Source organism: Amblyraja radiata, chromosome 27, assembly GCF_010909765.2.
Source record: "Amblyraja radiata isolate CabotCenter1 chromosome 27, sAmbRad1.1.pri, whole genome shotgun sequence".
Taxonomy (NCBI): domain Eukaryota; kingdom Metazoa; phylum Chordata; class Chondrichthyes; order Rajiformes; family Rajidae; genus Amblyraja; species Amblyraja radiata.
The window spans coordinates 16,779,828-16,805,714 of NC_045982.1; the positions used below are offsets into that span (position 1 = coordinate 16,779,828).

Here is a 25,887-nt window from a genome sequence, read left to right on the forward strand (position 1 = left end):
GCTCTCTGCTTAACTGAATTGCTTAACTGATGCTGGGAGAAGGTATAATTCTCCAAGTTAAACATTATTTATATTGATCAATGAGCCACTACCTGCGAGGCAATATTTTGTATTAGTTTAGAGATACAGTGTGGAAACGGGTCCTTCGGCCCACAGAGTCCATGCCAACCAGCGCCGATCGCCGTAAAATAGCACTATCTTACAAACTAGGCACAATTTACAATTTTTCGCGAAGCCAATTAACCTAAAGACCTGTACGTCTTTGGAATGTGGGTGAAAACTGCAGCTCCTGAAGAAAACCCATGTAGTCATGAGGAGAACGTACAAATTCCGTACAGATAGCACCCGACGCTGGATCGGATCCAACTCTCTGGTGCTGTAAGGCAGCAACTCTACCGCTGCGCCACCGTGCCGCCCCACAAATATCATGGTATTGATATAGTTAAATGTCCCAAGATCTTTCACAGGGGTGTGGTCAAAGAAAAGTTGACACCGAGCCAAATGTTTGGACAGATGACCAGAAGTGCAATCAGTGAAGTGGAATTAAAGGAATGTTTTAAAGTGGCAATGAAGTGAGGGAGGGAATTCTACAACTTTGTGTCTTACAAGTTGGAAGCACACGAGCCAGAGGAGTAATTAATATTGTGGACATGCAAAGGGCTAAAACTGGAGGAACACAAGTATTGTTGAATAAAAAATAAGTTTGTAACTCACCTTGGCTATCTACTAACATATTTTATTTGGCAGTTTCTGCATTCTAATGAGCCAGTGTTCCCAGACCCCAATCATTGCTATATCCAGTCACAATTTTGTCATTTTGACATTAACAGTATTGATAATTACCGACCTATTGCACTAGCCAGTATCTTATCTAAAGTACTGGAGAGAATACTGCTGACAAAGCTAGAAATGTATGTCCTTACTACTGACAATCAGTTTGGGTTCAAAAAAAAACATGGAACTCACCTGTGTATCTATGCTCTTAAAGAGATTGTGTTCAGGTACACAAGCCTGAATTCATCTGTATTCGTATGTTTTATTGATGCGTCCAAGGCATTTGATAGAATTAACCATGAACACTTGTTTGTAAAATTGCTAAATAGAGGTGCCCCTAAATTCTTAGTGAGAATCTTAGTGTTCTGGTATGCCCATCAAACGTTTTACGTTAAATGGGACAATGTTGTATCTGCTCCATTCTGTGTTAGTAACGGAGTGCGGCAAGGAGGAATTTTGTCTCCTATTTTATTTAATGTTTATATGGACGAATTGTCAAATCAGTTAAATAGGCTAAAAACTGGCTGTCTTGTGGGCAACACTATTGTTAATCATCTGATGTATGCAGATGACCTGGTCCTGCTCTGTCCATATAGTGCTGGGCTGCAGCAGATGCTGAAGGTGTGCTCTCAGTATGGCCTTGATTATGACATTAAATATAACGCTAAGAAAAGCCGCATAATGGTAATTAGAAGCGCTGAGGACAGGGAATCAACTTTTCCGACCTTTTATTTGTCAGACAGTCCTCTTGCTGTGTGTGAGGAAATTAAATACTTAGGTCATGTCATATCTGATGACTGGAAGGATGACAAAGACCTCTACCGACAGCGCTGTAAATTTTATCTTCAAGCCAACATGCTTATAAGGAAGTTTTATATGTGCTCTGATTCTGTGAAATGTTCCCTGTTCAGAACCTACATCACACCGTTATATACTGCTCAATTGTGGCCTAATTATAAGAAAAAGAGTATGCAGAGGCTTAAGGTTGCATACAATGATGCAATGAGGTTGCTACTCCGTGTCCCTAGGTGGCATAGTGCCAGTCAATTGTTTGTGTCCACTAGAGTGCCAACCTGTGAGGCACTCTTAAGACAGCTGATATTTAGTTTTATGTGTCGCCTGGACAAATCAGAGAACCACATAATTGAAGCCCTAGTCAGCCCTCTGAAAAGCTGCTATAGATTCACTTCTAGGCTAAGACGGCATTGGTGCAATAGCTTATATATATTTTAGGCTAATATGCAATTTTTTAATGTATCTTTGTAATTCTTTGTACTGTTTGATGTGTTATATGGACCTGTGTCTGAAATAAAGCTTTAATAATAATAATAATAATAATATCTTGGTGCATGGTGGGGCTGGTAGAATGTAGAAGTGGGGAGAAAACGTGAAGGAAAAATAAAGGTGAGAATTGAGGTATTTCTGAAAACGGGGTTCAGCAAATACAGAATTGGTGGATGTATATGACATGATGGCGCAAGGCGGCAGAATGTTGTGTTGACCATGATATACTGGCTGGGAATGGGTTGTAATAACCACATTTAGATGTAACGGGGCCAATGGTAAAAGGCAGCAAGTGACTGCAGTAAATAAGTGATCTGTGATCTGTGATTTTAAGTGAGTGGAGTAGACTCAATGGGCTGCATGGCCTAATTCTTCTCCTATGTCTTATCTTACTGATGTAGATGTTAATGAAAAAGTTTATCTAGGGGTAAAAGATGGGCACTGCCTGGCTCAACTTCTGACAGTTATCACAGAGAAAGAGAGGGATAGATTTGGTGGATGGGGAACAGAAAATGAGACTGAGATTAAAGGCAATACTTCTTCAATTTCTATGTCGTGAATATTTCTGCTCAAGTACTGTACCTGGGAAAAACAGTCAACCAGCAGGGATGCTGAAGAAACATAGATAAGGGTACTAATAGGCAACTAGCCTCTCAAGCTCTCAAACATGACCTAGCCCATCTCCTCTTCTGTAATTGTTCTCCATAGTCCTCAAATCTCCGAACAATTAATCTACTTCCTACTTAATCTACCCAAAAGATCTAACCTTCACAACACTTTTGGGTGGAGAATTATAAAAATTCACCATCCCCTGCGAGAAATCCCTATGTTCCTCCATTGTGAATGACTGACCTCTAAACTTGTAACTATGTTCCCTTGTTTGAGGTTCTCCCAGAGTGGAAACATTTCAACATTTTACCTCCCCCCTCGACTCCATTCGAGGACCCAAGCAGTCGTTCCAGGTGCGACAGAGGTTCACCTGCATCTCCTGCAACCTCATCTATTGCATCCGCTGCTCTAGATGTCAGCTGATCTACATCGGTGAGACCAAGCGTAGGCTTGGCGATCGTTCCGCCGAACACCTCAGCTCGGTCCGCATTAACCAACCTGACCTCCCGGTGGCTCAGCACTTCAACTCCCCCTCCCATTCTGTACCCAACCTCCCTGTCCTGGGCCTCCTCCACGGCCAGAGTGAGCAACACCGGAAATTGGAGGAACAGCACCTCATATTCCGCTTGGGGAGTCTGCCAAGGTGGGGTGGCATGAACATTGAATTCTCACAATTCTGTTAGCCCTTGCTGTCCCCTCCCCTTCCTAGCCCTCCCTCAGCCCTCGGGCTCCTCCTCCTTTGTCCTTTCTTCTCCCCGCCTACCCCCATCCCCAACAGTCTGAAGAAGGGTTTTGGCCTGAAACGCTGCCTATTTCCTTCGCTCCATAGATGCTGCTGCACCCGCTGAGTTTGTCCAGCATTTTTGTGTACCTTCAACATTTAACAAGTCATGCCGTTCCCCCAACACAAATAACCTATGAGAGTTTTGATACAGTTTATCCAAATATAATCTCATCAAACTTCTTATGTAATAGCACTGCGGATAAAATAGCTCCGATACATTTCAGATTTGAAGGATGTAAAGACTGTATTACCTTTGCCCCCAGTTGAACGGAGTAATTTCAGATGGTCCACTGTCATCTGCAGGATCTCTGCTTTTTCCAGCTTTGATGATCCCTGTGTAATGGAATCAGGAAAATTACATTTATGAATAATAAATGCTAGATGTGAAACTAATCAGAAACGGATTCAATTGCATCGAATTGAAGGGTTTGGACGCGCTAGAGGCGGGAAAGATGTTCCCGATGTTGGGGGAGTGCAGAACCAGGGGCCACAGTTTAAAAAGTAAGACATTTAGAACGGAGATGAGGAAACACTTTTTCACACAGAGAGCTGTGAATCTGTGTAATTCTCTGCCTCAGAGGGCGGTTCTCTGGATACTTTCAAGAGAGAGCTTGATAGGGCCCTTAAAGATAGCGGAGTCAGGGGATATGGGGAGAAGGCAGGAATGGGGTACTAATTGTGGATGATCACCCATGTTCACATTGAATGGCGGTGCTGGCTCGAAGGGCCAAACGGCCGACTCCTGCACCTATTGTCTATTATATTGAACTAAATGAATGAGTCAATATTTTTTCTTCGGGAAGTAAATGTCTGAAATATTAAATAAAGAATTGAATTGTGACTTTCTGCATTGAAGTTTCCTCGTGTCTCATCTCTAATTCTTATGGAAAACAGAAATATCTTCTCAACGCAGCCATTAATTGCAAACAATATTTCAGCCAACTCTATTGTGAGAGTAAATACATGTTGTGATTTTTCAAAATAATCGTTGAAACCAAGGAGGAATCTGCAAGAATATTTTGGTAGAGTGGACTTAAAGAAATAATGAAGATTATGACAATGAAACCACAGGCTGATCTTGATATAAGGAACTTTGTCCTTTGAGCTTGATGTTGTTGACAGCTGGCTTACATAAGCACATGAAAGACTGCTCACGCCTTCAAAATCCATCTGCAATTTATGACTCTGTAAACTGCAAGATATAAGGATTGATGTAACAAAGATGAAGATGTGTTGCACTGGCTTCGCAAACAGAAAGTGAATGAGTAGATCAGCAAAGTTACCCATTGTATTTGAAAATTTTAAAAACTGGAGATGCTGGAAATCTGAAATAAAACAGAAAATGCTGGAAAAGCTAAGCAGGTTAGACCGCGTCTGTTGAAAGAGAAACAGATTTACATTTAGGAACTGCAAAGTAATTGATTGTTTCAATATTATAAATAACTAGACCAAGTGCATTCCACCACTGACCTATAGCCCCCAACTGTGCAGGCGCTGCTGAGGGGTTCCAGAGACCCCATTGTGACGCGAGTCACAACAACCCTCCCCCAACTGCGTCTCGCCATCCCTCTTCCTACCCTGTCCTCCTCCATTCCCCCTCATTCCCCAGCACTCTCTCTCCATCCTCTTCACCCTTCCTTCTTTCCCCTCTCTCCTTCCCTCCCCACTCCCTCCCGCACCTCTCCCTCCCTCTCCCTTCAGTCACTTAATCCGTCCCACCATAACCCCTCTCCCCTGCCTATCCCCTTCCTCTCCCTCTATTTCCCTACTCCCCCACTCCTCACCTCCCCCTATCCTACTCCCCCACTCTCCTTACTCACCTCCCCCACTTCCCCTTCCCTCTCCCCCTCTATCCCCCTGCTCCCCCACTCCTCATCTCCCCTCTATCCCCCCCCCCACAATTAAAATCACATTTAAAAAAAAATAAAACCTCCCTCCCCACAACGAAAATCGCAATTTTTCTTAAAAATAACCTAAACACAATGTTAGCTGTGAATAAAAATGGATGAATTTGATTTAAACTGAGTTTTTTTTTTAAATCACAATTTTTTGTGTTAAAGAGATTTGTCACCCAATTGTGACGTCATTGTGACGTTGAACGCTGCTGACGGGCAGGGCAAGTGGAAAAGTGGTTTGAAAAGTGATTTTTTTAAAGCTTAAAATGTCAATAACTTGTAAAATATTACATCAATCCGAACACAACTTGCTTCGTTTACATCCCAGGACAATGGTGAGTAAGGTGGGCCAAACATTGTAGCGCCATCGTGTACCGTTTTGGCGGGGCTTTGGAATATCGCGCACATGAATGCACGCATACATACAAACAAACAAACAAGATAAGAGTTTTAGTAATATATATATAGATAGATGATGGTATGACACAAGTACTTACAACAAACTAAAGCCATAAAACAAAGTTAGAATATTCATGACCGCATGGAACTCAGAAGGAACTTCAGATGCCAGTTTGTACTGAAGATAGACACAAAATTCTAGAGAAACTCAGCACGACTGGCAGCATCTTCAGAGAAAAAGAATAGATGAAATTTCGGGCCAGAACCTTCCTTCAGACTGACAGAAAGGTTCCGTTATCACTCTGAAGAAGGGTTCCGATCCAAAACGTCACCTATTCTTTTTCTCCAGAGATGCTGCCTGACCCGCTGAGTTACTCCTGCATTTTGTGTTTATCATCAGAATATTCATGATGAGTTATACTAAAAGTTTAGTTCAACAGCAGACACGAGAATAAGTTGTGAAGTGTCCCATGAGTACTCTGAGTGTTGTGGAATGGCAGTGGTAAGCACCACCTCTAATTCTGCACTACCCTGCGGTCAGAAGAAAATATTGTATGGGTGCGTTTAAAAGCATGTCCAGAATTGTGCAACAATGAAACTTCATTGTCTGGAAAAGGGCAGCTATCCAGGCTGCTCTTTGGAGTGATCAGGTCACGTCTAACTATAAAAGTTTGGAAAATTCACTTGGTATTGGTAGAACAATTGTGGTGACACTGGACAATGTACAGTTTTCACAACTGGAACATCAAGACAGAATTACGGGAATACAAACATTACAACACAACCCCTCTTGGACACTATATTGAAATGAGGCCTGATTTTGTATTGAAGCACATATTGAAGTTGACGGAGTGATGTGTTGTTTTAAAAAAATATTCTCATGGAGCCTAAAGTCTATTGTTACCCTATTTTGGGTCAGAGAGAATTTCAAATGAAAATTGTTCTGCACCTTAGCCTAATGTGGTTTATCATCCTGTACATGTTATGTTATGAAGCCCCTTTAATTCTCATATCTACATGAAGAAATACACAAAGTTACCCATTCCAATTTATATCATTAAGATCATTAAAGACCCCTCCCACCCCAACCATGGACTGTTTGCCCTCCTCCCAACAGGGAGGCGGTACAGGAGCCTCAGGTCTCGTACCAGTAGGATGAGGAACAGCTTCTACAATTATACCGTCGCATTGCTGAACTCGGAGTCCCGCCGATAGATTCCTCCGATCCCTCCGTCCCCATTGTTTAATTATTCTGTATTGTTGATTATTCTGTATCCTCTTTTTTTTTAAATTTCTATATTGCACTACTACTACGGACTGACGCAAAACTGCATTTCGTTGTACCCATACTCAGTATTTGTGCAATGACATTAAAGTTGAATTGAATTGAATTGAATATAGTACTTTAATGCACATACAAATCTAAATATTTTGCATATGGATTAAAAAAAGGAGGTTCGATTTCAAAGATCACATTTCTTCAGTAATGTCATTAATCACCTGCTTTTCAAAAGCTGTTGGGACCAAGCGTTGCAGTTCACATAAACTGTTATTAATCCTGTCCCGCCTTCTTTTTTCAATAATCTGCAAGAAACATATTTAAATAAGGATTTAAATTACATTTAACAAGCATTTTGCCATTAAGTAAAGATAATCTCTCACTTACTCCACGCCTCTTCTTTCGTGCCAACATGTGTGAAGTTGTTGTTGGTGAACTTGATCGAGTCACAGGGCTGAAAATAAAATTTTAACATCCATTTTTTGTTAACGTCTACATGTGTGCTGCACAACATTAGTAGGGGGCAACTTTCCATTAAACAGATGACATCAATCTGGATACAAGTACAAGGCTGGCCTCATAAAATATGATAACATGCATTAACTCTCAGCCTCCTGTCAAAAGATGCAATATTTTAAATTGTCACCAAAATACCTAACAAAAAAACTAATCAATTGCAAATCCTGGAAATCTGGAAGAAAAAAATCAGCAGGTCAGGCAGCCTCTGTGGAAAGGGAAATAAAAAATTTTCTGTTCTCAGACTGTGTTAGAACTGGAAAGGAAAAAAACGGGTAGTCTTCGGTATCAGAGGATGTGGGGGAGTGTGGCTCAGTAATCTCAAAGGATCTCAGACCTGAAAAAAGACCAGTGTTTCTCTTCCCACAGTTGCTGCCCGACCAGCTGCGTGTTTTCAGCATCTTCTGCTTTTACATGAAATTACACTGGTTGTTCTTTTAAAGCAGTTGCTCAATGCTTTGTGCGATTTATGATGAAACAAGGCAGACATCTATAACAGCAGTCTATGACTTGCGGGCAAGCTAAAAATTAAACGGGGCCATTCGGAGCTGTCACAGTAATCTATCTGGGTACGCTGCCTTTCTGTGGCTATTTATATTCATCCTAGCCTTGACCCAAAAGCGGCGCTGGAGTTTTTGCTAACTTTAAACCTCCCAAGGGTTAATATCTATGCGGCACGAAATTAAATTGTTTTGTAAATTCCAGTTCTCTGACAGATCGGAAAACTCCTGGCGGGCGAAGAAAGAGATTGGAGGTACACAAAATTGCTGGGGAAACTCAGCGGGTGCAGCAGCATCTATGGAGCGAAGGAAATAGGCGACGTTTCGGGCCGAAACCCTTCTTCCTGAAGAAAGAGATTGGGTCGGGTTGAAGACTGAGGATGGCAGAACAGGAAAGCAGATATGAAGTTACTCACCAGTAATATTCCTCTCTCCCAACGTCTATCGTCTCCTCCAGATCACTGTCCGAGGAGGTCTCATCGTACAGCCGCTTCATTGTGTAATTGTCTTTAAACAGATAATGTGCATACAATGTTAAAGGGAGCGGTGTACAGGCCGGCCAGTCACAGGTGCGGATGCTAGTGGAGGTTTCCGCCTACTTTAGGCTTCAGGGTGTTGACGGGACAGGTGAAAGGCAACTGTGTGTGAATGTTGCACTTTGTGGGACGTTGGCAGCAACTGTGGTGGCCGGCTTCGGTGCTGAAGGTGGAGCGAGTGAGTGTGTGCGGACTGCGGCCGGTCCCCGGGGTGCGTGTGGGCGAGTGGTGGCCCTGCTCTCTCGCTCCTCACCCCGGCAGCGGCTCCGGGAGAGGTCCAGTCTCCGCGCCGCCCCTGCGCTGCACAGGCGATGGCTCGGGGGGTTGCTTGTAGACGCTGGTTTTCTTCCCCCGCGAGGTTTTTCCTGCGGCTTGATCGTTCTCATGTGGTCGCTTTGATTTTTTTTCCTCTCTGACCAAGTCGCCCTGGCTTGGTCCCAAATTCTTTCTCCCTCCCTCCCTTCCCTCTCTCTCCTCCCCGCGATACACCCTCTCACTGGCGGGTAGTTCACCTCCACAACCCGGACTATCCCCTCTCCACGGCCCTTCTCTCTTGCTTCTCTGGGCAAGAGTTAGCTTCCTGGTGGCTTTGCAGAGAAGCTGGCCTCACAGCTGGCTGGCAGGTTGCTGACTAAAACGTGAGAAGTTGGCGAGAGGTGGGAGCCACAGGTCCGTGACATCCCATGACACCTGGGATAGATCCCTCTCCCTGCACCTTCCCCAACACAACCCGCACCAGGAGCCCACTCACACCCCGCATGCACTGGAATCTGCCCACTTCAATTACATTATATTTTTTATCAAATATCCTTACGACATACAAGAAGGCCACTCGGCCCGTCAAGTCTGTACTTAATTTCAATCCCATCTCCCACCCCGCCTCCCATCTCTACCTAGTTCCTGAAATCCATGTCTGCCAACCCTCCACCAACCATCGCCATTATTACAGCAGCCAATTAACCTGCTAGCCAGCGGCTGTTGGAAGAATTCCTCTCACAGGGTGAACGTGCAAACTCCACATTTATTGAGAATGCAATGACCAGGTTCAGGAATAGCTACTTCCCCACAGCCATCAGGCTATTAACCTTGGCTCGGACAAAACTCTGAACATTAATAACCCATTATCTGTTGTTTGCACTTTATCAGTTTATTTATTCATGTGTGTATATACGTATATAATGGTATATGGACACACTGATCTGTTTTGTAGTCAATGCCTACTATGTTCTGTTGTGCTGAAGCAAAGCAAGAATTTCATTGTCCGATCAGGGACACATGACAATAAACTCTCTTGAATCTTGAATTTTAAGCATGTTCTTTTGTTATTTTGACCATTTACTTTCATGGTCGACCATGACTTTGGTTTTAAGAAACCTCAAGATAACCTTGTGATGGGGGATCATTAATAGGAAGAAAGATTACAAAGCTTAAACTCTTGTTGTATACAGAGATAATCACAATATCATAGAATAGGGAAGGAAGCCATTTGGCCCATCATGTCTGTGAAAGGTGTCTCTGAAAGGGAGCAAGTGAGTTCCACTTGCCCACAGTTCAACGATTGTTTCCTTCTGTGGTCTATTTAAGACAAGATTACAAACTCAAGTTGGTAATGAACACTTGAAGCCAGATCAATCCCCAAATTCTCAATCTGAAATGATTCACGAAAAATCCCCCAATCTTTTGGGGAAAAGCTGCTGCTGCTGAATGTTGCAGTTTAACCTTATTATATTAATAAAATTGATCTAGTTAGCTCTGAGCTTAGAAATTGACAGGTACCTTTTAAGTGTGGCAGGTAACAACGTTTTACGCAAAGGCCCACTAGTGGAAACTTCAGTGGCGCAAAGAGCCACGTTGTCCTGCACTAAAGTAAGAAAGCTCTTTCATTTGCACATTCTACCAGTACAGTGTGAGAAGGAAATCAAATAAACATGGTGGTGGATCACAGTGGAGTAAGGCACAGAATGTGGGGGGAGAGGAGGGGAAGGGAAGGGAGGGGAGGGTGGGGTGGGGTGTGTAGGGACGGATTGGGAATGAGTAGGAGGGAATCAAATCAGCAGGTTGGTGGGATCGGTCAGGGATGGGAAAGTGAGTCGGGGCGAACGGGTTGGTTTCGAAGATCAAGTTGGAAGGTTGATAGCGAGGTCAGGTCTTTAGCTGGGTAGAGGTATCTGGCCAGGTACCAGAAGAGTGTCCTATCAGTCAGAAAGTAAAGGTAGATCATTGAGTATCTGAGGGAATGTGGTGGAGAATTGGTAGATTAATTTCAACATAATATTCTTTGTGTTCATGAGATGATCTGTAATAAAGTACAAAATGAAGGAATCTTAAAGCACTGAACAATGTAGAGGAAGAAAATAACTTGAAATGAGGACAGCAAAGTACAGTGCCCTCCGTGATGTTTGGGCCAAAGACCCATCATTTATTTATTTGCCTCTGTACTCTACAATTTGAGATTGTAATAGAAAAAAAAATCACACGTGGTTAAAGTGCACATTGCCAGATTTTATTAAAGGCCATTTTTATACATTTTGGTTTCACCATGTAGACATAACAGCAGTGTTTATACATAATCACCCCCCCCCCCCCCATTTCAGGGCACCGTAATGTTTGGGACACAGCTATGTCATGTAAATGAAAGTAGTCATGTTAAGTATTTTGTTCCATATCCTTTGCATGCAATGACTGCTTGAAGTGTGCGATTCATGGACATCACCAGTTGCTGGAGGGTTGCTGGGTCTGGTATCCGCATTTGTGAAATCCTTGGAATCCAACGGGTCCACAGGTCGTCTAGTCAGCATATAAAAGGCGTGCTCAATTGGGTTCAGATCGGGTGATTGACTTGGCGACTCAAGATTGACCATTTTTTAGCTTTGAAAAACTCCTTTGTTGCTTTAGCAGTATGTTTGGATCATTGTCCAAACATAGGAGTCAGGGGATATGGGGAGAAGGCAGGAACGGGGTACTGATTGTGTATGATCAGCCATGATCACATTGAATCATGTGGCTCATGCTGGCTCGAAGGGCCGAATGGCCTACTCCTTCACCTATTGTCTATTGTCTTGCTGTAGAATGAACCGCCAGCCAATAAGTTTTGAGGCATTTGTTTCAAGTTGAGCAGATATGATGTGTCTATACACTTCAGAATTCATTATGCTACTTCCAGCAGCAGTTGTATCATCAATGAAGATAAGTAAGCCAGTACCTTCAGCAGCCATACATGCCCAGGCCATAACACCCCCACCACCGTGTTTCACAGATGAGATGGTATGCTTTGGATCTTGGGCAGTTCCTTCTCTCCTCCATACTTTGCTCTTGCCTTATCTGTTATTAATTAATCTTCGCCTTATCTGTCCACAAGACATTTTTCCAGAACTGTGGTTGTTCTTTTAAGTACTTCTTGGCAAATTGTATCCCAGCCATCCTATTTTTGCGGCTAACCAGTGGTTTGCATCTTGCAGTGTAGCCTCTGTATTTGATCATGAAGACTTCTGTGGACAGTGGTCATTGACAAATCCACACCTGACTCCTGAAGAGTGTTTCTGATCTGTCGCACAGGTGTTTGGGGATTTTTCTTTATTATAGAGAGAATTCTTCTGTCATCAGCTGTGGAGATCTTCCTTGGCCAGCCAACCCCTTTGCGGTTAGTAAGCTCACCAGTGCTCTCTTTCTTAATGATTTTCCAAAGTGTTGATTTTGGTAACCCTTCTTCTTCTTTTGTGTGGCGTGCACAGCCTAAAGTTGTTGGACAACTTGTTCTATTTGATCTTCAGTTTGTGCACGTCGAGATGATTGCATTAGTCGAAACAGGGTGGACCACGTGAAGGTTGCAATCTTCCACCCCTTGGTAAGCCTAAGGTTTGGCTGATGCCTCTAACAGTTTTATTCTTGTTTCTCAGTCTTATAATGGCTTTTTTGACTTTCATTGTCCAAACATTGGTCCTCGTGTTGATAAACAGCAATAAAAGTTTCCAAAGGTGATGGAGAGACTGGAGGAAAGACTGGTTGCCCATGGAGTCACAACGTCACAATCTAGTATATTCATAATAATGACATCTTGCTTTTACCTTGCTTGTGTGCAATCATTTTTCTTCTGAACTAAGTTGAAGTGGACATCTCAAATTGAACTAATCACAGGCATTATGATGTATTCCACCCTTCAGAGGGAAGCAATTTGCATGATGAGCATTCTGGGCAAACTCCAGTAAGAAACACTTCAATTAAAAAGCTGTAGTTAATTTCAGAGTGAGCCACTTCTTGCTACAGGTTGTACAAATATATCTGTTTCTTATCGCATCAGATGTAATGTCGATGGAAACCGGTTTACCACTAGCATGAATATGATCAGGAGAGTGCTTGAATTTTTACAGGATGAGACTGAGCAGGTTGGCTATGTAGGTTTATGTTACCCGTTCCTGTATTCCAGTTTTTAATGTGTCTTGTGTAGGAAGGAACTGCAGATGCTAGTTTAAACGGAAGATAGACAAAAAAACTGGAATAACTCAGCGGGTCAGACAGCATTTCTGGAGAAAAGGAATAAGTGACGTTTAGAGTCGAGACCCTTCTTCAGACTGAAGGGAAAGGGAAACAAGGGATATGGACGGTGATGTAGAGAGATGTAGAACAAATGAAGGAAAAATATTCAATGAAACAACAATGATAAAGGAAGCAGACCATTGTTAGCTGTGTGCTAGGTGAAAATGAGTATAGACAATGAGACTCAATCAGATGACTTTGAAGGTGGTACAGACTTTGGGTGGGGATGGATGGAGAAAGAGGGCTTACTTGAAGTTCGAGAAATCAATATTCTCTATGGGTTGTTAAGCAAGAGACATAAAACTGGAACTCTAGTCATTGAGGCATGCTTTTCAATGTAGAGTGGCATTGGTGGATTGGCTGACTATGGCATATGGGTGGCGCAGTGGTGCAGCTGGTAGAGCTACTGCCTCACAGCGCCAGAGACCCATGTTTGACCCTAAAGTCAGGTGCTGTCTGTGTGGAGTCGGCACATTCTATCGGTGACTACCTGGGTTTCCTCCGGGTACTCTGCTTTCCTTTCACATCGCATGGCATTGACCCGGTGGGATAAAGGCCATGCAGTATCTCTAAATTCTGAACTCTAAACTTTAAATGCACAGGTTTTCCTCAGCTCAGGTTGTCATTATAGCTGAAGGGAGGAGTGAGATGAGGAAGTAGCAGACAGGATGGGAGAGAATGTATTGAAAAGATAGTAGTAATAATAATAAAAATAAAAATAATAAAGAATTCCTGATTTGGATCTTTAAAATCTGATGCTAAATATTCTACAGTGCTTGTAAAAAGCAGAGAGGGTGGCTCAGCATCTTACTCCAATTGTGTTACTTTACCTTCAATTGATCTCAATTTTATCCATGGGTTAGTATGCATGTTCACCATCATCTCCGAAGCTGCAACTATGGTGTATTTAAGACTTCACTGTCCATGCCAAATTAAAGGCAGTGCTTTATTGCCTCTTCCTTCACCACTTCTGCCCCCACCCTTGCCTTATCTTATCTCTCCATCCCCACCGTCCCAACTCTCTCCCATCCCATCTGCCACTTCTTCAACTCACTCTTACCCCCCTCCCTTCAACCTCAATGTAAAGCTTCACAATGCAAATGTTGGGGAATAGTCTCAGTGGAACAAGGAGCACATCACACTATTTTGTGGCTATATAAAGTGATACTACAGTTACTGCCGAGCTTCAGAATTGACTGATTGCTGTTCACAAAAGTCCAGTGTTGTTTTCTCTGTTCTTGAGTACTCTTTTTTTCGGGTGCTTCAGTAACAGCCCCTCCATTATGGGAAGCATCACTATGGGCACAGATGGTCAATCAGGGCTGATCAGTGAAGAATCTTCACTTGTAGGGTCTTCAGAAACAGTACATTCTACCTGTGGAAACTCAGCGGGTGCAGCAGCATCTATGCTGAGTACCTTCGCAGCATAGATGCTGCTGCACCCACTGAGTTTCTCCAGCACTTTTGTCTACCTTCTATTTTCCAGCATCTGCAGTTCCTTCTTAAACACATTCTACCTGTGCTTCGTTGTTGAACAGACTCAGGTTTTTCAAAGCAAGTCGTCATTGAGAGGTGGTGTAATGTTATAAGACCTTCAGACTGACTGGTGCTAGGACTGCTCTCTCCATGAGCTGAAGGCCAAAATCAAGATGAAGGGAGGGTTTCGGCCTGAAACGTTGCCTATTTCCTTCGCTCCGTAGATGCTGCTGCACACGCTGAGTTTCTCCAGCATTTTTGTGTACCTTCGATTTTCCAGCATCTGCAGTTCCTTCTTAAACGCCAAAATCAAGATGACGCATAACTTAGTCACTGCAGGATCATTGCAGCAGTTGCTGCAGATTTCTGCCACATCTTCCAATTTGCTGAGCAGTGTACATCAGAGGCCACCCAGGCAGTGTATTTGCAAATAAGTGATTTCCTCTAACATCTGTTGAAGAAGACTTATCGTTAATGTTTCAGATTGAAGATCCTTCATCAGAATTGAAAAAGAAAGAAAACATATTAGTTTTGAATTGCAGGGGCCGAGAGATGGATAGATTGGACAAAGGAAACATTTCTGATACGGTGGGGACCAGGACTGCTGTATGTACGGTGACCTGGTGATGAAAAGCCAGCCAGTTGGTAGATCAATGAGGGTCAATTTAGAGAAGGGAATAAACAAAGGGATAAGTAAAAACTGAAGTGCTTTCTGAGGTGCAGTCAATGCCTGGTGCGAATGGGGAGAGAAAAACAGATTCACTACAGATGGTTAGACAACAGCAGAACTGGCAAGTTCTGTTACAGAGAAGGTGAATTTTCTGAATTTGCTCAATTCCTCATTGACTACTAAAATCTGCAACATACCTAAATTGAGGAATTGGTGCTGATCCTCAAGCTTTCATTGCTTTTCATTAGAACTGTGCAGGAGACCACAGACGGTTTTACTTGTCTTTAGTCTGAAGAAGTTTGAAGAAGGGTCTCGACCTGAAACGTCAGCCATTCTTTCTCTGCTGAGATGCTACCTGTCCCGCTGAGTCATTCTAGTATTTTGTGTCTATCTTTGGTGTAAACCAGCATCTGCAGTTCCTTCCTACACTTTGCTTATCTTTCTCAGATTCTCTTCAGAGATTGCACCTCGTGATGTGAACTGAATAAAAAGGTTGCAACCAGGGATGGAAAAGTCAGTGATGATGTTTCAAACCTTCCAAGCACTGACTACTTAGCCTGGAAGATACTGTGGACAAGACATGTCAGATGAAAAAACATTTATTTGATGTGTTTGTAGTTTGTTCAAACAGGGATTGGTAAATGAATATTATTGATTGAACCTTAAAGAACCAAAGGTAGACAAACATGTTGGAGAAACTCAGCGGGTGCAGCAGCATCTATGGAGCGAAGGAATTAGGCAATGTTTCAGGCCGAAACCCTTCTTCAGACTGATAAAGAACCAATATCTCCAGTAAGGGGGGGGGGGGGGGGGGGGGGGGGAGACGTCTGTACTCCACTAGTCTGAAGAAGGGTCTTGACCTGAAACATTGCCTATTTCCTTCGCTCCATAGATGAGTTTCTCCATGATTTTTCCAGCATCTGCAGTTCTTTCTTAAACATAACCACTAGTTATGTAATCGGCACAGGGAAAACATTAAATGCTCCATGGAGAATTTCCTGAAGAGGGTGATTTCACCCGGTAATGATTGCTAGCATAAATTAACATGAACTAAGTTACATTCATACACTTCATTTCACAAACCTATCAAATAGAATGCCTTTGCTTTGGAGATACCACTCACTTAATGACTACATTCAGAAGTTACAAAGAAGAGAAAGACTACAAGCCTACTTCCAAATCCATCCCAACTCAAGGGGAATACAAATATAAACCACTGAATTCCAAAGCAACACATAACTTTCAGTTCACTCCATTATAATGAATTCCTTATTCAAAACTATCAATTAAATATATGGTTGCCATCCAAGCATAAAATATTACCCGATTATTTCAATTTTCTTTGCTCAGTATGCTGGATATTGTGAGCACATGTTAGTTTCCTTTTGTACTTAAATTCTTGCAAGAGAGCAAATATAGCACGATGAAAGGGCTTAAGTAACTTGGTTTCAACACTGAAGATTAAACAGAAAGAGCAGATACAATATTCCAGATATTTATTTACTGAGCTGTCTGTCGACGTCTTGATCTGAGAGTAATGTTCCTCAGCAGACTAGTTGGATTTGTGGGAAGCGGCATCGAGTCTGGCAGAGGGAGAGAAGGCAAAGGACCGGGCAAAGTGCTTCAGGATAACATCGGTGCTTCATTAAAGCAGTCACCTTGAGTCTCGGGTCTAATGTACAAGGAGGCTGATGGAAACCATTGGGTTGTGGTGATCATCACTGGCAATGATGGGTGAACCAATATGGGAGAGAACACTGATGCTGGTTCGCCTACTTTGCCACTCGATGTGGAGGTGAGTGGGAAGAGGTTAAACGTGTAACTGAGGGATACATTTTGCACACAAATTGTAGTTGGAATCTAGGATGAGCTGCCCAAAGAGGTAATGGAGGAAGAAACAGTAACATCTATACTGGAACTTGAATGAGCAAGGCATAGAGGTGTACAGAATTAATGCAGGCAAGTGGGATTAATACAGGTAGGCATGATGATTGGCAAGAAGTGGTGTGCCAAAGTGCTGTTTACATACTATACAACTCTCTGACTATGGAAAAAGAGCAACAGGAGACTTGGGAGTTTTCCAAAAATGATATAAATCTAACATATTGCAAGCCATTGATAAATGCAATGTTGGTCTTTATTACAAAGTGGGTTGATTAGAAAAGCAAGAGGCTACTGTGTTGTGGGGTCCACACAGGGTTTAAGACTCCAATGTCATATCACATGAGGCTCAAGATGTTGAGTGCTGTGGAAAAGGCTTTGCATGTACAATCATGAACAAAGCCTATATCCCACAATCTCTTCCAAATGCAGAGATTAGAGATCGTGAAGGAAGTATTTTTTGAGCAGGTGATTGGGAGAGGGGTTAAGAGGGGTAGCGTGGGAAGATGCTGCAGTGGTGTGGATCATGGGAGAGGATCATGGCTGTGGGATGCGAGGGGAGAGGGTGGTGTATTGGGAGGCTGAGGCTATGAGGAAACTTTTAGGATGTGCAACCGAGGAACTGGGTGTTGCAGGAGGGAGGGAATCACATAAAAATATAACATTCTTAGGGGGATCTTAGGGAAATGTAGTTCCCCATTAACCCCATAGACAATAGGTGCAGGAGTAGGCCATTCAGCTCTTCGAGCCAGCACCACCATTCACTGTGATCATGGCTGATCAGTACCCTGTTCCTGCCTTCTCCCCATATCACCTGACTCCGCTATCTTTAAGAGCTCTATCTAACTCTCTCTTGAAAGCATCCAGAGAACTGGCCTCCACTGCCTTCTGAGGCAGAGAATTCCACAGATTCACAACCCTCTGTGTGAAAACGTTTTTCCTCATCTCCATTCTAAATGGCTTACCCCTTATTCTCGAACCGAAACGTTGCACATTCCTTTTCTACAGAGATGCTGCCTGTCCTGCTGAGTTACTCCAACATTTTGTGTCTACCTTCGATTTAAATCAGCATCTGCAGTTCTTTCCTACACTGATTATATTTAGAATTAGTGGTAAGAGTGGAGAAAGGAAATATTTGATCCTTCGCCCCATTGTATTCCTTGGAGAAACAGCTACATTTTATCTGAACAATACAAACACAACATAGATTTACCCTGATGCCAGAGTATAAGAAATAAATAGTTTGATTTGTGTTGTAAGAGGAAATAAAACTCTTTTCAGAAATGTACGTTGCATTATTGCTTTGGGATGATTTATTACAGTCAAGTTACTTTAAAGTGTCAAGTGGCGTACTTTGTAAATGTTGTTATTACCCAATGTCATAGATGGTGCGATTTTGCACAGGAAGACACACACGTGGAAGAATCATAATGAGCACCAACGAGAAGTTTGGTTACAACAAATGATGGATAACAAACTTTGCTCACATTTGTTGACTTTCAGAAAAATTCTTTGATTTTGCATTCATGGGCAGAGGAAACATAATGACTACTATTGTCTGATTGACCACAAATGATTGCTATGATCCAGGGTGATTACTCTCAGGGGAGACCCTCAACAGATTACGAGTGGAGCAGGGGAGGTGCAAAGCACTTATGAAAGCATGGAACTACCAGGCAGAAGACACATGCAGCTGTGGAGCAGTACAGACAATGTCCCACCTACTGGAGTGTGACGACGCCCCCCAGTGCAGCCCCCAGGACATGGCTGAACCGACCCGACCAGCTGTGACCTGCGCCAGATACTGGCAGAACGACATCTGAGATTGCAACGGACTCGAAGAGGAAGACCAAAAAAATGACAGCTGATGCAATTGCATTCTGGAAAGAACAGGTCTGATCTCAAGTTGGTACTTACGATATATGATCCATTTAACAAACTTGGTCAACCATAGCTTTCTGATTTGCAAATTGCAATGTACAAGATACAACTGAAATTTAAGTGCAGATGTCCTCTACATATGTGAATTCATAAGATCGCACTTCATCAAGTAGGAAGATGGTATTGTGTCGTACTTTGATAATTGTTCACCACATTATTTTTGGAGATTCAAACCGTTATTGAACAAAGAACAGTTCAGCACAGCAGCAGGCCCTTCAGCCCATAATGTGCATACCAAACATGATGCCAAAGAAACTAATCTCCACTGCCTGCCCATGGTCCATATTTCTTCAGTGTATATCCGTGTGCATATATCTAAAAGTTTCTTAAATGCCAGTATTGTATCTGCCTCCAACTCCAGCCCCTACCCCTCCTCTCACCTTAAAGCTATGTCTAAGAAAGAATTGCAGATGCTGGAAAAATCTAAGGTAGACAAAAATGCTGGTGAAACTCAGCGGGTGAGGCAGCATCTATGGAGCGAAGGAATAGGTGACGTTTCGGGTCAAGACCCGAAACGTCACCTATTCCTTCGCTCCATAGATGCTGCCTCACCCGCTGAGTTTCTCCAGCATTTTTGTCTACGTTTAAAGCTATGTCTTTTGGTTTATGACATTTCTATCATGGGAAAATGGTTTTGAATGTCTGCACTATCTATGCCTCTCATAATTTTTATATACTTCTAACAAGTCCACCCTCATCCTTCAACGTTCCAGAGAAAACAATCCACGTTTGTCCAACCTTTCCTTGTAGTTAATACTTCCTAATCCAGTAAGCATTCTAGTAAACCTCTTCTGCACACTCTATAAAGTCTCCACATCTTTCCTGTAAAAGGGGTGACCAGAACTCACACAGTACTCCTAACCAAAGTCCTAATAGTTGCATCATGACTTCCTCTCTCTTATACTCAATACCCCACCAATGAAGGTAGGCATACCATACACCTTCTTTACCAATGTTTCTACTTGTGTTTCCACTTTCAGGGAGCTGTAGACCTGGATCAAGAATCCTCTGCAAATCAAAGCTGTTAAGGGTCTTGCCATTCCAGATGCAGGGAAACAAAGTTGGCAGTAAACAGATTGGGGTCTTACCTCCCGCACCCTCATAAACGCTCTGGATGCTCTGTAGTCGGGTAGCCCCGCGGGCACGAAGACTGTACGGTGGCCGGGTGAGGAGAGGGGTGAAGGTTTGCGGATTGATGTGTCCAGATCCAGGCGTTAGTGGAGTGGGCAACTAGAGGCCCTGCTGCAGCCTGAGGTTTGAATGGATCGGGCACTGCTCCGAGGCCGAATGCATGGATCGGATGCAGCCTGCAGCGGCATGGACTGGTGGAGTAACGTGGAGGACACCAACAACATTGCTTGGCCAGGACAATGGGCCTTTATGGCCAAGTTAAGACTCTACAAATATAACAACTTGGACTTGAAGCATAGTACCAAAACATGGTGACTCTTGGATACTGTCTCAGAGAATTATTCCTGTACACTCGTACTTAACTAAGATTGTGCTTATGTGTAGTAATACTTGTTCTGAACCGTATGGGAAAAAAAGGAATCTCACTGTACGTCATTCCATGTGACAATAAAGTACCATTGAATCATCAACCCTCTTCCTTTCTATCACAGCCTTCCTCACTGTTCATAGTTCCAGTAATCCTGGTGTCCTCGCCAAACTTAAGGGCCTGTCCCACTTTCCCGAGTTACTAATGAATTCTCCCGAGTTTTCCCCTTGCTCAAACTCGGAGAATGTCCGTAGCGAGTCCATAGGAGTCCGTAGCAAGTCCGTAGGCGTCCGTAGATATTTCGTAGCGGCTCCTAATGCCAGCGGTAGGTACTCGGGGCATCAGGTAAGTCGGGACGTTTTTTCAGCATGTTGACAAATGTCCACGAGTAGCACCGAGTACCTACAGCTGGCTATTACCGTAATTCTCCGAGTTTGAATCAAGGGGAAAATGCGGGAGAATTCGTGGTAACTCAGGAATGTGGGACAGGGGCTTTACTAACCAACCCATCGACATTTACATCCAAGTCATTTATACACATCACAAACAACAGGGACCAGCACATGTACCTGTGGCACTCTGCTGGTCACAGACCTCCAGCCAGAATAATGCCCTTCCACCACAACTCTTTGTTTTCTATCAGGCAATCAGTTCTGAATCCATACGATCAAGTTACTGTAAATCCCGTGCATCTTAATTTTTTGGATCGGCCTACCAAGGGGGACTTTGTCAAATGTCTTACTTAAAGCCATGTAGATAACATCCTCATCGACAGTAGCATGTCCACTTGATATAGGGGCCCACTTGATATAGGGGGCCCACTTCATCAGGGGCCCACTTGCCATCGGGCAAGCTGACACCCTGGCCAGTCCGCCACTGCTCATCGATCACCTTTGTCACCTCCTCAAAAAACTCAACAAGTTAGTAAGATATGACCTGCCATGAGCCAAGCATGCTTATTGTCTCGAATTATCTCCTTTGCTTCCAAATAGGAGTAAATCCTACGCCGAACAATCCTTTCTAATATTTTCCCTACCACTGACATGAGGCTCACTGGCCTATATTTTGACTCATCATTTCTTGATGAATCACACTAGGCCAACTGTACAGTACTAAAGATAGACACAAAATGCTGGATTAACCCAGTGGGTCAGGCAGCATCTCTGGAGAAAAGGAATTGGTGACATTTCAGGCCGAGACCCTTCTTCTGACACAAAATGTCACCTATTCCTTTTCTCCAGAAATGCTGCCTGACCTGCTGAGTAAAGGGCCTGTCCCACTTAGGCGATTTTTCAGCGGACTGTCGGTGACTGTCAAGTTGCCAGCACTCGACTGTCAGAGTGGAACACATACACACATACACACACACACACACACACACACACACACACACACACACACACACACACACACACACACACACACACACACACACAGCAAAGGCGGGTGCCAGGGCAAGCGGGGGAGCACTGTTTGAAATTCACAGGGTGCAACGCCAATGTTATACACACACACACACCTCAATGAACATGAGACAGTTAAGACGGCTAGCACCGAGAGGAGGGGAGAAGGGGGAGAAGGAGTCGAGACACTTTTAAGAAGCCAGACAACTTTTAATAAGCCAGAGATACACAGCTGTGAAGGTCGGCGGACATTTAACATTACCGGTCGGTTATCCTTGGTTCTGAAAACTCGTGCTTATGTTTTTTTTCCCCAATGAGCCAATGAAAATGGGCAAAGGCGATTAACTAAAACTACCTACGACTACCTCGACTACGTATAACTACATGGCGTCCCCACTACAACTGCACCTACGACTACAGGATTATCGATTTTCTCCATGGCGACCAATTTTTGTTCGCAGAAAAATGTTCAATATGTTGAAAAATTTGTGGCGACCATACTGAGGCCGCGACTAGTTCCCAGAATGCAGGAACTCGCGACCATGAAGAACACTCACCGGAGACCACCAGCGAACATGTGGCGACCATGTGGCGAGCGCAGAGTCTCCTGCACTCGCCTAAAAAGTCGCCTAAGTGGGACAGGCCCTCCAGCATTTTGTGTCTATCTTCGGTGTAACCCAGCCTCTGCAGGTGACTTCCTACACTTCCTATACAATCATAAATATTGTCTGAATGTTCAAAAAGTTTGAGAAGTTATAATTTTCTGGAAATGTTACTGCAATGGATATGAGAATATGTTTGCAATTAGCAAGTTGCCAAGAATACAATGAAGCCTCGTGTTAAATGTTAATTTGAATATCAGCCACAGGTTGAAGAGTCAGCACAAGTTGTGGGTTGAAGTCCCACTTTAGACCTGAACAATGAAAGTGTGCTGATAGTTTTGCACAGTTACGACAAGTGCTCCTTTTCAGAGGGAATCCTTAAACTGAAACTTCATCTCAGCTGGGTGGATATAAAGGATGAGTTGAGACCTTCCATGAACAAAGGAGTGTCAGTTGGCTTGGGTAACATTCAATCTTCAGTTAACGTCACTGAAGCAGTGAATACACTTCAATAGTTCCTTATTGCTTGTGAAGTGGTTTAGAACATCCTGTGGTTCTATATAAATGCAAGCTTTTTCAGTATAATTTAAATATTGTTTAAATTAAACTCATAATTTTCAGAACGTAAGATACTGAAGCGGGAAGTAATAAATTAAATAACGGGTTATTTTATTGGAGACAACTGCAAATAACGAAAGATGTAATGTAGTTAGTCCAGAGCAGGACACAAGCACATGAAAATTCAAGAGCAAAAATGGGTGGACATCAAAATAGATATCAGTGCACACCAAGAGTTAAGAATGTTTTATTGTCATATGCCCCGAAACAGATCAGCGAAATTCTTCCACCAGCAAACACAACTCCAATTACCCATTTACCAAATGGAATCTTTGGATTGACCATTCAATATGGGGTTCAAACAAGTGATTCTGTGACAAGCTATTGTTTTCAAAATAAATTTATTAACACATTCATCTCATATTGTGCTCTGTGCAGTCCTGCAATGCATCGCTTCCATAAATGACTTTCAAACTATTGAGGTGCCATCGGAATCAAGCTGTGGGCCCAATAATATATATTAACAGTTTTCTTTGTGCTAGATATGACTACAGCCATTGAAGATTTTTCTTGCTGATTCCCACTGACCAAATTTAGGACTGCTCGACTGGGTCACAGGCTGCCTTGGCAATCTCTCACCTTCCTACCAAACATTGAAGGGCGAGGTGTTGCCCAGTGGTTACTTCCTGCTGCCTCCACCTCGCACTGCAAGAGAAATGGACCTGGATTTCCCAGAAGGTCAGAGATGTGGGTGTTGTGCACTGTGTGGTTGCTTTAGCTGGCAATGATGCAGTGTGCAGGACATGGCATCTGTCTGAAGAAGGGTTTCGACCCGAAACGTCGCCCATTCCTTCTCTCCTGAGATGCTGCCTCACCCGCTGAGTTATTCTAGCATTTTCTGTCTGCATGGCATCTGAAGATGTATTTGCTGACCATGACGACAGTAATTGTTTACAGTCCCACAACCTAATTGTCACATTGTCACCCGGGCTATCTGCTTTCAGAGCTTTAGTCTTAATCTTCTCCAGGCTTTGTTTGGATAAAGCATTTTCTCCCCAGAAACCACTTTCCCTCAGGTCTCAAGTTTGGGAAACCTCGCAGCTATTCTCCCATTTTGTTACATTATTTAGTCAGAACAGTTTTCGCACGGCACGGTGGCGCAGCGGTAGAGTTGCTGCCTTACAGAGGTCTGGGTTCGATCCCAACTATGGGTGCTGTCTGTACGGACTTTGTACGTTCTCTCCATGACCGCTTAGGTTTTCTCCGAGATCTTTGGTTTCCTCCCACACTCCAAAGACATATAGGTTTGTAGGTTGTGTAGGAATGAACTGCAGATGCTGGTTGAAACCAAAGATAGACATAAAAAGCTGGAGTAACTCAGCAGGACTGGCAGCATCTCCAGAGAGAAGGAATGGATGATGTTTTGGTGTAGGATAGTGTTAATATTCGGTGATTGCTGGTCAGCGTGGACTCGTAGGCTAAAGAGCGTGTTTCCGCGCTGTATCTCTAAAACTAAAACCTCATACTCATTGGACTCATTGGACTTTCCCTTTGAGGGTTTTAGATTGATTTAAGTGGTGCAGACCCGAGTGTGGTGATAATTGTTCACACTATTGGCCACGGAATTGTTCACAGAATTACCACAATTGTGGTAAGCATTGATCAAAATGCTGAACTCACAGAATGCATTTGGAAAACTATCTGCATTAGAAACATTTGACAAAGCTCTCGCCCATATCATTACATCTGCACCTTCTTGCAGAGTCTTTTGATTTCAACCCACTGGGTTTATGCTGCGGTCTTAGCAGATCTTGAAAGGCTGTACTGTCTAACTTTTATGGAGTACACTAATCATATGCATATTAATAAGCTGTTCACATCAATTAATGGTGCATAAAATAGTAATGTTGCATATTATTACAACAGCAGCCCGAAAGGAAGCAACTTATACACTTATAAGATGTCTCATCTGCAGCGATCACAGAATAACCAAATATAAACTAATTCCAAACTGAATCGTAAATGACCAGAAAAGGAGTAATTCAGGCAGACAGGTTAATTCGTGGCAAGGTTAATAGCTCTGGTGGAAAAACAGTATTCATTCTGTCCTGGGTAGCAGCTGGGAACCAAATACATTGATGACCATTTTGGTGTGCTGCTAGATCACAGTCCAATAAACTGGACCTCTCTCTTGGAAGCTGAAAGAAGCATTCATTTTCCTTGCACACCCTGTGAAACACAGAAATCCACGTCTCATCGGTTACTGAATCTGTGGCTGGATTTCAGCAGTGGACGACAGACCTGTTAGGATTCTCCACCGATGAACCATTGATTTCAATGGTGTTACAAGGTAAAGCTTTCACAGGCAAAAGGAAACAAAAGCCACTGTTCTGAAATTATTTTGCTTTTGGAAATAATGCTTTAACATTAGTTAGAAGGATTTTAATTTATTTAAGTTACATTTTTAAAAGAAGCAACAAAAATAAGTCACAACTTTCACCACCAGCAAAGCCCATCTTCCAGCTTTCCTGGCTGTTAATGGCCATTGGTGTCTTTTAGGGCAGTGCACCAACTGAGGTCCCATCTTTTTCAATCCACACTGTTGGGCTTCAGGCTGCCGGAGGGCCAGCAAGACAGGTCCTAAGCATGCACCCGGGGTGAGTAAAGGAACAGGTGGACTGTGGAGAAGGGATTCTGAGCAAGGGGACTGGCCATTCACATCCTTGTGGGTCTGTTATCCAGAAACTGA

At 43.1% G+C, this 25,887-nt stretch overlaps 1 protein-coding gene and 1 long non-coding RNA gene across 5 annotated transcripts in view; one reads left to right on the forward strand and one right to left on the reverse strand.

Moving 5' to 3' along the window:
- The window catches only part of LOC116988509 (hairy/enhancer-of-split related with YRPW motif-like protein), a 15,702-nt gene extending 6,692 nt beyond the window's left edge, over window positions 1-9,010 (reverse strand). For 2 of the 3 annotated variants that reach the window (XM_033045303.1, XM_033045301.1), the window contains exons 1-4: window positions 8,457-9,010; window positions 7,412-7,478; window positions 7,246-7,329; window positions 3,703-3,784 (exon numbers count right to left, since the gene is read on the reverse strand). In XM_033045303.1, coding sequence (XP_032901194.1) covers window positions 3,703-3,784; window positions 7,246-7,329; window positions 7,412-7,478; window positions 8,457-8,536 — 313 coding nt within the window. In that variant the 5' untranslated portion in view covers window positions 8,537-9,010. The remainder of the gene's footprint in view (window positions 1-3,702; window positions 3,785-7,245; window positions 7,330-7,411; window positions 7,479-8,456) is intronic. The other variant, XM_033045302.1, reaches the window with a different exon arrangement.
- Window positions 8,654-23,853, forward strand: LOC116988511. 2 transcript variants are annotated; one of them, XR_004415969.1, is made up of 3 exons: window positions 8,654-8,745; window positions 12,737-12,777; window positions 23,736-23,853. It is a non-coding gene; the product is annotated as an uncharacterized LOC116988511 (long non-coding RNA). The 2 variants fall into 2 exon arrangements; XR_004415968.1 differs by lacking the exon at window positions 23,736-23,853 and adding an exon at window positions 15,703-15,980.
- Window positions 23,854-25,887: the final 2,034 nt, after the last annotated feature.